The sequence below is a fragment of the Rhinopithecus roxellana genome, chromosome 3, assembly GCF_007565055.1.
Source record: "Rhinopithecus roxellana isolate Shanxi Qingling chromosome 3, ASM756505v1, whole genome shotgun sequence".
In the NCBI taxonomy this organism is placed as follows: Eukaryota; Metazoa; Chordata; class Mammalia; order Primates; family Cercopithecidae; genus Rhinopithecus; species Rhinopithecus roxellana.
Window position 1 is genome coordinate 106,498,956 of NC_044551.1, and position 14,164 is coordinate 106,513,119.

General features: G+C 36.5%; 1 protein-coding gene and 1 pseudogene across 1 annotated transcript in view; one reads left to right on the forward strand and one right to left on the reverse strand.

The window, feature by feature from the left end:
• The first annotated feature begins 7,722 nt into the window (after window positions 1–7,722).
• Window positions 7,723–8,208, forward strand: LOC104654586 (annotated as a pseudogene).
• A 4,726-nt stretch (window positions 8,209–12,934) lies between these two features.
• Window positions 12,935–14,164, reverse strand: part of HSD17B4 (hydroxysteroid 17-beta dehydrogenase 4) — an 89,316-nt gene continuing 88,086 nt past the window's right edge. The window contains exon 24 of the mRNA XM_010353791.1: window positions 12,935–13,368. Coding sequence (XP_010352093.1) covers window positions 13,279–13,368 — 90 coding nt within the window. The 3' untranslated portion in view covers window positions 12,935–13,278. The remainder of the gene's footprint in view (window positions 13,369–14,164) is intronic.

A 14,164-nucleotide genomic window follows, 5' to 3' on the forward strand; every position in this document is an offset into this window, starting at 1 on the left:
AGTTGTGGATGTGTTCTATTTTTGAAACACCTGAGGTATCTAGGGGAATTGCAGGGTAGGGAATAGTGATCAGGACCGAGGTTTAGCTGGAGTTATATAAACATGGAGCCATCAGTGTGCAGGAGAAGCAGTAACTACCCCATTGTACAAGGGCTATCTTCTGCCATGGCTCATTGCACCTAAGAATCATCAATTGTAAGATACAAACTAATTTCAGAGATGTTAGAATGTGAAAAAAATGAGCATCTTAGAATTTATATATATGATTACAGTCAAGAACTGCTATTGTCCCTGGATGCTTTATGGTTTTTTCAAGAGTGCCAAAATTAAAATGAAAGCAGAGACAAATCTCTACATTTAATATTTTATTTGGGAATCACAGAATTGCAATTCAGGGTATACACAGACCAGGCAGTCTTCGGAATGTCCAAAGAACAAGAGAAGATCGGGAGTTTTATTAGAAAGATCAATGTTATGTACTGCTTTGAAAGAAATCTCATCAGCACTGGAGAAGCTTTTGAAAGCTGGCAAGCTTTGACTGATGAGTGACGGTAGTAGGTACAACTAGTCTTAGAGTCACACCCAGTCATTTCAGCAGCTACAAGGTAAAACTGGTCTTTGGGTTACAGCAAGCTGTTTCAGCAGCTGGGCTTGTGAAAAATCCAGTTCTTGGAGCAGGTGCTCTGTGCCTCAAGTGCTTTTCCCGCCTGCCCTCTTGACTCAGATTTAGTTGGCTATGACAAGAATGACACAATTCATATTATCAACTTTCACAAGAGCCAAATAGAAAAGATACGGAAGGACTATTTGGAGAAACAGATGAATAGCTGGAACAGAAAGGAAGAAGAAGCCTTCAACTGTCCTTGGAGTATGTAGCTTCTTCCTAATTCAACTCACCTTTTCTGTGTTCTCCCTGCTGGCCATTTCTTTTTTTTATTAATTGTTATTTTTATTTCAATAGTTTTTGGAATATAGGTGGTTTTTGGTTACATGGATAACCAGGTAACCCTATGGGTGAGTCTTTTATCCCTCACCCACCTCTCAATCTTCCCCTCCAAGTCTCCAAAGTCCATTATATCATTCTTACGCCTTTGCATCCTCATAGTTTAGCTCCCACTTATAAGTGAGAACATATGATATTTGATTTTCTACTCCTGAGTTACTTCACTGAGAATAATGGCCTCCAGCTGCACCCAAGTTGCTACAAAAGACATTATTTCATTCCCTTTTATGACTGAGTAGTATTCAACCATGTATATACACTATATTTTCTTTATCTACCCATTGTTTGTTGAGGGCTTAGGTTGGTTCCATATGTTTGCAATTGCAAATTGTGCTGCTATAAACACGCATGTGCATGTCTCTTTTTAATATAATGACTTCTTTTCCTCTGAGTAGATATTCACTGGTGGGATTGCTGGATCAAATGGTATTTCTACTTTTTGTCCTTCAAGGACTCTCCATACTGTTTTCCATAGTGGTTGTACTAACATACATTCCCCCCAGCAGAGTAAAGGTGTTCCCTTTTCACCACATCCACACCAACATTTATTGTTTTTAGATTTGTAATTACGGCCATTCTTGCAGAAGTAAGGTGGTATCTCACTGTGGTTTTAATTTGCATTTCTCTAATAATTAGTGCTGTTGAGAATTTTTTTCATGTTTGTTGTCCATTTGTATATCTGATTTTAAGAATTGTCTATTCATGTCTTTAGCCCACTTTTTGATGGGATTATTTGTTTTTTTTTTTCTTGCTGATTAGTTTGAGTTCCATGTAGATTCCGGATATTAGTCCACTGTTGGATGCATAGTTTGTGAAGATTTGTTCCCACTCTATGGGTTGTCTGTTTACTCTGCTAATTATTTCTTTTACTGTGCAGAAGCTTTTTAGTTTAATTATGTCCCATTTATTTATTTTTATTTTTGTTACATTTGCTTTTGGGGTCTTAGTTGTGAATTAATTGCCTAAGCCAACAACTGCAAGAGTTTTCCCAATGTTATCTTATAGAATTTTTATGGTTTAAGGTCTTGGATTAAGTTTTTGATCTATCTTGAGTTGATTTTTGTAAAAGGTGAGAGATGAGGATCCAGTTTCATTATTCTACATGTGGCTTGCCAGTTTTCCCAGCACCATTTATTGAATAGGGTGTCCTTTCCCTAACTTACTTTTCTGTATACTCTGTCAAAGATCAGTTGGCTGTAAGTATTTGGCTTTATTTCTGTGTTCTCTATTCTGTTCCATTGGTGTATGTGCCTATTTTTATACCAGTATCATGCTGTTTTGGTAACTATAGCCTTGTAGTATAATTTGAAGTCAGGTAATGTGATGCCTCCAGATTTGTTCTTTTTGCTTTGTATTGTTTTGGCTATGTGAGCTCTTTTTCAGTTCCATATGAATTTTAAGATTGTTTTTTCTAGTTCTGTAAAGAATGATGATGGTATTTTGATGGGGATTGCATTGAATCTGTAGATTTCTTTGGGTAATATGGTCATTTTCACAGTATTGATTCTTCCCATTCATGAGCATAGAGTGTGTTTCTATTTGTTTGTGTCATCTATGATGTCTTTCAGCAGTGTTTTGTCATTTTCCTTGTAGAGATCTTTCACCTCCTTGGTTAAGTGTATTCCTAAGTTTTTTTTGTTTTGTTTTGTTTTTAGTTTATTTTTTTTGTAGCTGTTGTAAAAGAGATTGAGTTCTTGATTTGATTCTCAGCTTTGTCATTGTTGATGTATAGCAGTGCTACTGATTTGTTTACATTGATTTTGTATCCTGAGACTTTATTGAATTCATTTATCAGATCTAGGAGCTTTTCAGATGAGTCTTTAAGGGTTTCTAGGTCTATGATCATATCATCAGCAAACAGTAACAATTTGACTTCGTCTTTTCCAATTTGGATGCCCTTTATTTCTTTCTCTTGTCTGATTGCTCAGGCCAGGACTTCCAGTACCATGTTGAATAGAAGTGGTGAGAGTGGGCATCCTTGTCTTGTTCCAGTTCTCAGGGATAATGCTTTCAACTTTTTCCCATTCAGTATGATGTTAGCTATCAGTTTGTCATAGATGGTTTTTACCACTTTAAGGTAAGTTCCTTCCATGCCTATTTCATTGAGGGTTTTTATCATAAAGGGATGCTGGATTTTACCTAATGCTTTTTCCACATCTATCGAGATGATCATATGTTTTTTGTTTTTAGTTCTGTTTATGTGATGTATCATATTTATTGACTTGCCTATGTTAAACCATCCCTGCATCCCTGATATGAAACCCACTTCATCATGATATATTATATTTTTGATATGCAGTTTAATTTGGTTAGCTAGTATTTTGTTGAGAATTTTTGCATCTATGTTCATCGGGGATATGGGTCTGTAGTTTTCTTTCTTTGTTATGTCTTCCTGGTTTTGATATTAGTGTGATATTGGCTTCATAGAATGATTTAGGTAGGATTCTCTAATTCTCATATTTTGAAATAGTTTCAGTAGGATAGGTACCAATTCTTCTTTAAATGTCTGATAGAATTCAGCTGTTAATCCATCTGGTCCTGGAATTTTTTTGTTGGCAATTTTTTAAACTACTGTTTCAATTTTACCACTTGTTATTGGTCTGTTTAGAGTTTCTATTGATTCCTGGTTTAGTCTAGGAGGGTAGTATGTTTCCAGAAGTTTATCCATCTCCTCTAGGTTTTCTAGTTTGTGCACATAAAGGTGTTCACAATATCCTTGAATGATCTTTTGTATTTCTGTGGTATTGGTTGTAGTATCCCAAGTTTCATTCTAATTGAGCTTATTTGGATCTTCTCTCATTTTTTTCTTAGTTAATCTTGCTAATGGTACATCAGTTTTGTTTATCTTTTCAAATAACCAGTTTATTGTTTCATTTATCTTTTGTATTTTGTTTGTTTCAATTTCATTTAGTTCTGCTCTGATCTTTGTTGTTTCTTTTCTTCTGCTGGGTTTGGGATTAGTTAGTTCTTGATTCTCCAGTTTCTTGAGGTGTGACATTATGTTGTCAATTCGTGTTCTTTCATAGTTTTTGATGTAGGAATTTAATGCTATGAACTTTCCTCTTGGCATTGCTTCTGCTAGGTCCCAGAGGTTTTGATAAGTTGTGTCACTATTATAATTGATTTCAAAGAATTTTTAAATTTCCATCTTGATTTCATTGTTAACCCAAAAATCAATCAAGAGCAGACTATTTAATTTCCATTTATTTGTACAGTGTTGCGGGTTCTTTTTGGAATTGATTTCCAGTTTTATTCCACAGTGGTCTGAGAGGGTGCTTGGTATAATTTCAATTTTCTTAAATTCATTGAGACTTTTGTGGCCTATCTTATAGTCTCTCTTGCAGAATGTTCCATGTGATGATGAGAAGAATGTATATTCTGCAGTTGTTGGGTAGAATGTTCTGTAGATACCTGTTAAGTCCACTTGTTCTAGGGTATAGTTTAAGTCCACTGTTTCTTTGTTGACTTTCTGTCTTGATGATCTGTCTAGTACTGTCAGTGGAATGTTGGTCCCCACTGTTATTGTCTTGCTTTCTATCTCATTTCTTAGGTCTAGTAGTAATTGTTTTATAAATCTGGGAGCTCTTGTGTTAGGATATAAATTTAGGATTGTAATATCTTCCTGTTGGACTAATCCTTTTATCATTATATTTTTCTTTGTCTTTTTTTACTGTTATTGCTTTAAAGTCTGTTTTGTCTGATATAACAATAGCTACTCCTGCTCACTTTTGGTTTTCATTTGCATGAGATAGCTTTTTCCACCCTTTTACCTTATGTTTATGTGAGTTCTTATGTGTTAGATGAGTCTCTTAGAGACAGCAGATATTTGGTTCTTGATTTTTTTATCCATTCTGCCATTTTGTATCTTTTTAGTGGAGGATTTAAGCCATTTACATTCAATGTTAATATTGAAATGTGAGGTGCTATTCTATTCATCGTGTTACTTGTTACCTAAATACTTTGTTTTTTTAATTGTGTTATTGTTTTATAGGCCCTATAACATTTATGCTTTCAGGAGGTTCTATTTTGGTGTATCTCAAGCTTTTGTTTCCAGATTTAGAACTTCTTTTAGCATTTCTTGTAATGCAAGTTTGATAGTGGCAAATTCTCTCATCATTTGTCTGAAAAAGACTTTACCTCTGTTCATTTATGAAGCTTAGTTTTGCTGGATACAAAATTCTTGACAAAAATTATTTTGTTTAATGAGGCTAAAGATAAGACCCCAATCCCTTCTGGCTTATAAGGTTTCTGCTGAGAAATCTGTTGTCATTCTGACAGGTTTTCCAGTATAGGTTATCTGACGCTTTTGTCTCACAATTGTTAAAATTCTTTGTCTTAACTTTCGATAACCTGATGACTATGTACTTTGGTGATGATCTTTTTCCAGTGAATTTCCCAGGTGTTCTTTGAGCTTTTTGTATTTGCATAACTAGATCTCTAGCAAGGCCAAGTATGTTTTCCTCAATTATTCCCTCAAATTAGTTTTCCAAACTTTTAGACTTCTCTTCTCCCTCAGAAATACCAATTTTCTTAGGTTTGGCCATTTTACATAATCCCATATTTCTTGGAGACTTTGTTCATATTTTAAAATTTTTTTCTTTGTGTGATTGGGTTAATTCAAAAGCCTTTTCTTCAAGCTCTGACGTTCCTTCTTCTACTTGTTCTAGTCTATTTTTGAAACTTTCTACTGCATTTTGTATATTCCTAAGAGTGTCTTTCATTTCCAGAAGTTCTGATTGTTTTTGTTTATGATATCTAGTTCTCTGGAAACTTTTGCATTCATATCCTAGATTTTTAAAATTTCTTTATGCTTGTTTTCAACTTTTTCTGGTACCTCCTTGAGTAGCTTAATAATCACCTTCTGAATTCTTTATCTGGCATTTCAGAGATTTGTTCTTGATTTGGATCCATTGCTGGGGAGCTAGTGTGATATTTTGGGGAGTGTTAAAGAACCCTGTTTTGTCATATTACCAGATTTACTTTTCTGGTTCCTTCTCATTTGGGTAGACTATTTCTTCAAATTGTTCTTGAATTTATTTTTGACTGGACTGTTTTTTTTTTAAGCATATGACTTTAATGCTTATAGTTTATTTTAGCCTAATTTGATTCTTTGTGCTTTTAAGAGTGAGCACTCTGTATGAATTCCTTAGTGACAGAGAGTCTTGTGCACTGGCTTTCCCAGACGCTAGTTGTAGCAGTTATATACTTAGCGCATGGGCACGTTCACTGCCTCCTATAGGGTTGGAATGGCAGGGATCTCTTGAAGCTTATCTAATTATCTCAAGGTATACAGTTTATTTATTTATTTACTTTTTCCCCAGTATGTTATTTTCTGAATTGATGATTCAGGCTTTAGGCCAATTAGGGGAGGTGTCCTTAGGTAGGCAATGGTAGTAACTAAGGCAGGTGTGTAGATGTAATACCCAATGGTTGGCAGAGGTCCCAGGCTTGATGAAAGTGGCTGGGGGAGCTCTCAGATGTGCTGAGGTTTTATCAGGGTGAAGGGTGGGAGTTACCTCAGCCCCCCTGCCAGGCCCCTGTTGACCATTATTAAAGTGATAGATAATGAAGTAAAAATAATCAAATTATTACGATACAGAGGGTTTCTGTCTACATGATACAGAAGGACAAAGATGCCAAATGAAACAGGAATAAAGGAAATGTAGGAAATAAAATCAAAGCAAAGAAGTTAAATTAATGAATATAGTTTAGATGAAGAAAATGAAAACTTACAGATACACTGAAATCATCTTTGATAACTTCTACAAGCTTATTCACTAGAAGCAACTACTCTCATGAAGTAGGTGTGGATCCTCTCCAGTCCATGCTTTATCCCTTTATTGCAGGTAAATATAGCCATAGAAAGTATAATGTTTTTAAAATTCTACATGAATTGCATCATGCTACACATTTCTGGGGTGATTTTTTTAAATTTTGGCCAACAATTATGTTTTAGTTGGTTATATATTTGGGATCACAAACATGTCTACTATGAAACTGAAATATTTGCCTCCTAATTAAACAAGAAATAACTATATAATAACGATCAGGATCAAAGTGTCCACACAGAACAGTAGCAGATGCAGGTGACTGCTGGACCTCTTCCCAGCCTCTAGCTCCCTAAGGCAGGCACCATATCCAGGGACCGAGTCCACACAGGAAAGATCCTGAAGCATCCGAGAACACAGCCACATTCTTGTCATGCCATTGCCCTTTCATTCTTTCCTTATAACATCATGTAAGAGGGCACAGCATGTTTCCCATGCTGGACCCTGCTCTGCTCACTCCACACACCTTCCAACACCCACCATGGACACTGTTCAGCAGCTGGAAGAAAGATGGCACCTGATGGACAGCAAAGGTTTTGATGAATAATAAATACATGAAGGAACTAGGAGTGGGACTAGCCCTCTGCGAAAAAAGCCCTATGGCCAAAAAAGATTGTATTATCTTTTTTGATGGCAAAAACCTCACAAGAAAGATAAGAAAAGAGAAATCATGTAATAGAGTGTTAGAATATTAATAAATACATGAGTTAGAACACAACCTCATGTGTCAGTACGCTAGGGTCCCTGAACACCATCCCTGACTCAGGTTTTCCAGCATGCTTGTATCACTCAGTACAGTCCCTGACTCTGATTTTAGTACATGTCTATTTATATATCTTTTTCCTGACAGTTCTTTCGGCCGGAACCACCATCTTCCAGTAATTCACCAAAATGATGAACACAAAGGCAAAGAGGAGAGGCACCTGATATATGTTCTCTAGGCCTTTTAGAAAACAGAGAGTTTTTCCTTTGGCCACATATTATAGGCAAATCTATAAGAAAGGTGGCATTGTAGACATCAAGGGAATGGGTACTGTTCAAAATGGAAGGCCCCACAAGTGTTATCATGGCAAAACTAGAAGAGTCTACAGTATTACCTGGTACGCTGTTGGCCTTATTGTAAACAAACAACTTAAGGGCAAGATTCTTGCCAAGAGAATTAATATGCATATTGAACACATTAAGCACTCCAAGAGCCAAGATAGCTTCCTGAAACGCATGAAGGAAAATAATCAGAAAAAGAAAGAAGCCAAAGAGAAAGGTACCTGGGTTCAACTGAAGGGCCAGCCTGCTCCACTCAACGAAGCACACTGCGTGAGAACCGATGGGAAGGAGCCTGAGTTGCTGGAACCTATTCCCTATGAATTCATGGCATAGTAGGTGTTAAAAAAACAAAAGACCTCTGGACTGTAAAAATGTTTCTATTCATTGAGTAGAAGTGTGGTGTCTTCTCCCCAAAATATTTAAAGCAAATTTTAATTGTGTTCTTATCCATTATGTAATGTCTTTACTATTTAAATTTAATGTATTTCTTGCTGAAAGATGTGAGGTGGCTTATTGTGGAACAAATTACTCAGTTGGTGAGAAAATGACCAGATATTATTTATGAAATATGTGCACTGGTTTGAAGATAGTCCCTCTAAATCATCATGGAATAATTTACAAAAATTTAAAAAATAATAATTTTCTTTTTTAAATCAAGATGACAGCCGAAAACTTTGTTTTCTAAGCCGGTGGCTCTCAGCACCCATATCCAGGTCCCACCCTGCAGACCAAATCCAGTTTCTAGCCTGTTTTTTGTCCAGCTAGCAAACTAAGAATGGCTTTTTCAATTTTAGGTTTTTTGTTTTTTTTTAAAGAAATATGCTAGAGACCAAATGTGGCCCATAAAGCCTAAAATCTTTACTGTGTGGCCCTTTACAGAAAATATATGCTGACCTCTGATTTAACCCATCATTGTTCTTTACTGACACTCCTGTAACTTCAAGAGATTAAGGTGTATAGAGCTGTTCAACCTCACTTCAAATACTTTTTAGTCTGTTTTCTGGGTAAATTTTATGACTTCTTCCACGCTTCCTACAAAAACTCCCTCCAGCCAGTGCTCCCTGCAACAACACATGGTTCTTTCTACTTGACTATTTTTCCATTCTTGTGAGCTGTGGGCTTAAAAGTTATATAACCAAGCTTCTTAAAAGATGGATTCGAATGAAGCTACAAACACATACATTTTGAATTTTAGTGCCTCAACACTCAGCAATCTCAGGTATCTTTTTTTTTTAAGCTATGTTCACCCTAATGTCTAGCAATCACTTAATTGGGCAACTTCAGCTAATATACTATGTATATATGTAATATAAATCTAGACTCATTTTTAGCTAAGGCTTGCAATTTCTGTATTTTGCCTATTTATGCACTGTAAAAACAGGTTATTTTCTCTCCACTCCCCTCATAAAAATAGCTTAGTCCACATTGACCTAAAATGTTCTTCTTTCAGAAAATCGCTTTCCATAACTGTCAGCTTTTGAAGTTTCTGAACTTCAGAATCTCTCAGTGGAACTGGATTATCATAGTTTTTCTGCTTTATTTGTTGACCTATCGGGCAAAGTTAAAATGCTGGGGTAATACTATTCAAATCTATTTATTCCCAATGGAAAAAAAAATCAACTTTCTTATTGTTTGCCTTAAAATATATGCAAAGTTCTGTGAGAAGTCAGAGATCATTCCACTAGGATCGATTGAGCTCAGTCTCACACAGGCGACACTTGGAAGGCTTAGGGATATATAGTTTACCCGATGTTAAGGTAAAGCAGCAAATTAAGAGAGCTAAAGAACCTGTGGGGTGGATATTTGGGATTTGGCTTTCCAGACCTCCAAATTTCCTGCTATCACACCCGATTTGCTCTTAGGCAATGTGGCTTGGTTGGGGCTGATCCTACCAGTGTAGAAAAAGAGCTAACAAAGCAGACCTTGAGCCTGCTGCCCTTAGAAAGATATGCTTCTGAGGTTGACCCCCGGCTGGTATCTGGGAACTTAAATTTTGGGAAGCTTCCCACCATTTCCTCACTGAGTGGCTCTCTGTGCCATGTTTGTACAAACAATGTGGTTTATGCTAAACACCTGCTTTCCTCCTGAGTCTGGAATTTGGGGATGTGCTCAGGGAGAGGAGCCCATGTGAATAAGATCCCAGTAAAAACCTGGGAAACTGCCTCTCGAAATGAACTTCACTGGTAGTCAAAAGAAATCACAAAAGAGACAAGTAGAAGTCAGATTAGCAGGTTCATTAAGAAGTTAATATATTTCTCACTGAAAGGTAAGAAGAATTAAGAAGGATGGGACATTTGACAATATTAAGTATTACAGAAGGGTTAAAGAGCATGGCTAATAAGTTGCCAAATCTGGATATGAGTAGTTCTCTGACCATTAATATTGACAGAGATCTGTAAGAAAATTAAAACATAACTTCCTTAAGTTTTAGGTAACTAGGGTATATAATCAACACTTTCAATAATATACGGTGGCATTAATTTTAACATGCTATTTCTATTGGACACTAAAGCTTTCCCAAGCTCAACAGAAACAACTATTTAGTACAATAGACCAACATTAAAAATACTGCCATTGTTCTTTCTAATTCAATTGGCATAACAACAGATCACTCTGAATTAAATTTAAAAATACTATACAGTTCATGAGACAAAGCCATAATGGCCAAAAATATAATTTCTTTCTATGCCTTCTACTTACCCTGTTCACTCATTAAAATCAGCAACAGTCTTCTACTGTTCCATCACTGTTCTAAGTATCACAATTCGAAATTTCTGAAACCTCCCCTGATCCCTGAATTTACATTCTTGTTTCCTCAAATAAAGTGTGCTGAGTTCTACAAAGCCCCGTTCAGGATTGAAAGACATATTCCTCAGTATGATACTGGTACAAAACAGACATACCGAGCAATATAACTAAATAGAGAACTCAGAAATAAGACTGCACACCTACAACCATCTGATCTTTATCAAATTTGACAAAAACAAGCAATGGGAAAAAGATTCTCTAATAGGCTTAATAAATGATGCTGCAAGTGCTAGTTAGCCACATGCAGAAAATTGAAACCGGACCCCTTTCTTACACCTTACACAAAAACTAACTCAAGATGGGTTGAAGACTTAAATGTAAAAACTTGAAACTATAAACCCTAGAAGAAAATCTAGGCAATACCATTCAGGGCACAGGCATGGGCAAAGATTTCATGACAAAAATGCCAAAAGCAATTGCAACAAAAGCAAAAATTGGCAAATGGGATCTAATTAAACTAAAGAGCATCTGCACAGCAAAAAAAACTATCATCAGAGTGAACAGACAACCTACAGAATGGGAGAAAATTTTTGCAATCTATCCATCTGACAAAGATCTAATATCCAGAGTCTACAAGGAACCTAAACAAATGTACAGGAAAAAAAACAATGCATTAAAAAGTGGGCAAAGGACATGAACAGGCACTTCTCAAAAGAAGACATATATGTGGCCAAGAAACATGAAAAAAAGTTCAACATCACTGATCATTAGAGAAATGCAAATCAAAACCACAATGAGATATCAACTCATGCCAGTCAGAATGGCAATTATTAAAAAGTCAAGAAACAATAGATGCTGGCAAGGCTGTGAATAAATAAGAATGCTTTTACACTATTGGGGGGACTGTAAATTAATTCAACCACAGTGGAAGACAGTGTGCTAATTCCTCAAAGACTTAGAGGCAGAAATACCATTTGACCCAGCAATCCCATTACTGGGTATTTACCTAAAGGAATATAAATCATTCTATTATAAAGGTCCATGCACACAAATGTTCACTGCAGCACTATTCACAATAGCAAAGACATGGAATCAACCCAAATGCCCGTCAATGATAGACTGGGTAAGGAAAATGTGGTTGCTATATACAATGGAATACTTTGCAGCCTTAAAAAAGAATGAGATCATGTCCTTTGCAGGGACATGGATGGAACTGGAGGTCATTATCCTTAGCAAACTAATGCAGGAACAGAAAACCAAACAAACACTGCATGTTCTCACTTATAAGAGGGAGCTGAATGATGAGAACACATGGACACATGGTGGGGAACAACTCACACTGGGGCCTGTTATGGGGGTGAAGGTGGAAGGAGGGAGTGCATCAGGAAGAATAGCTAATGGATGCTGGGCTTAGTATCTAGGTGATGGTATGAGCTGTGCAGCAAACCACCATGTCACATGTTTACCTGTGTAACAAACCAGCACATCCTGCATATGTACCCCTGAACTTAAAAGTTCTAAGGAAAAAAAAAAAAAAAGACATATTCCCCCAACTGCTGGGCAAGCCAACTCCAGAAATTGCTCTGCCGCTTTGATCAAGGTCATGGCCCCACTGCAGAGCAGGTCATAACAATGACCAGTTGCCTCAGGACAATTCTGAATGGCCATCCCAGCTTCAGAGCCACCCAAAAGATCAGTCCAGGCCTTATGGTAACTGCAACCACAGCCTAATGTCTCCGTCCGCCCAGCTCTGCTTCCTTTGCTTCTCCTGGCAGGTACTGCTCCTAAAAGCACCTCCCAAGTCAACTTCCTGCACATGAATCTCTATCTCAAAGTCGGCTTCCTGGGAAACTCAGCCCGTTCCTTCCTGGGAACCTAGCCACCCACACATATTCTCCTCAGCTGTGTTACATGACTGAAATTTACTCCAACCCTGACCTTTGCATCCCACTTGCTGCTGCTCACCTCTGCAGCCAACTTACCCAAGGAGCATCTCCCAGGACACTTCATCAGAGCTAAATGCTGAGGAAAACAGTGATGTGGCAGTACTTGCTAGTGACCATCTTTTTGATTTGAGACTGCTGATTATTCAAGAAAGCTATACTTGGTAGATTTATAAACATTATATGTAGTAAAGAATTTCCAGCAAAGGGGAGGGGAGAAGAAAGAAAACTATTTGGGAGCACAAAGACTTTTCTCTTGCTTTAGAACACAATACTATCAGAACAAAGTGTGAAAAACGAGTGCATATATGCAAATTCACATAAAAACTCGGGTATCAATAAATAAAAAAATAGAAAATCACAAAAAACAAAGGTATCAAATTTGGGCTTTTATTGATTTAATTTTCCATTCAACTTATCAATGCTATCGCAAATTCTAAGGAAACTGGACTTCGGTGAAATTTTTTAATTGTGAAGATACAGATCTAAGAACAGAAGGATAATTATGTGCTAGCTTATATATAGTTCCTTGTAAAAATAATGATACATGAAAAATTAGTAGAAAATGAAAATCTGCAGTTATCTGATATCTGAAAATGTTAAGCAATTTCCCCTGCATCTTCGCTCTAATCACTTTTGCAGAACAATCAAGCATATTTGGGTGAGGAGAGTATTTAATTATTCCATTTTTATTAATAGCGTAGTGTGCCCTTCAGAGCTTGGCATAGTCTTTAAGAATCATCTGGAGTTTCTGGCTCAGCATGATGTTCCCTCTGGCCTTCAGCCTGCCACTAAAGAATGCCTGCAAGGAGAGGATGGAAAAAGAGTGCCACTTGTTACCATGTTATAGTTTCTTTTTTTTTTTTTAAGATCATTATTCAGGCTGAATACAATTTAGTTAATAATTCTGGACAACAAAGGCAACTTTTATTTAGCAATGACAACTTAATAACTATAGATAGCACATACTTTTTAGATATCTAAAAAAGAAAAAATGACTCCTGTGTATTTTAGAAAACTATACAATAATTTATCTGAACTCACGGATCTGGGAGTTCTGTTTCAACCTACGTTTCTGGCTTTACTTTAGGTTCTTACATGTGAATTTGAGACCATATTAATAAAAGGCTACACTGTATTCCTAATAAAAATATTCAATTCAGAACTTTTAAAAGCAGATTTAAAATATTTACTACAGTTTCATGAACTAGAAAGCCACGAAATGACAAATTAGAGAATATAACACAATAGTAAACAGATCACGGCTGTAGCATCAGAACGCCTAAGTTAAATTCCAGGTCTGCCCCTTAATAGCAAGGTGAGCTTGAGAAAATGCTTAGATAACGTGGCCTCTCTGAGCATCAATCTCCTCATCCATAAAACGCATAACAGTACCTAAATAACACAACTCTATTGTGTGCGTTAAATAATGTGTACAGTGCGTAGTTTAGTTTGACGTGATAAGAGAGTATTAATTCACGATCATTACGAAGCAAAAGCTTGTGTGTTAAAAAACAAAGGGCTCCTGTAGCAGTTCTGTATCTAACCTGATACAGAAACTGGTGCAAGTTCCTTAAGTTCTCCTTCAGTGTAAATTC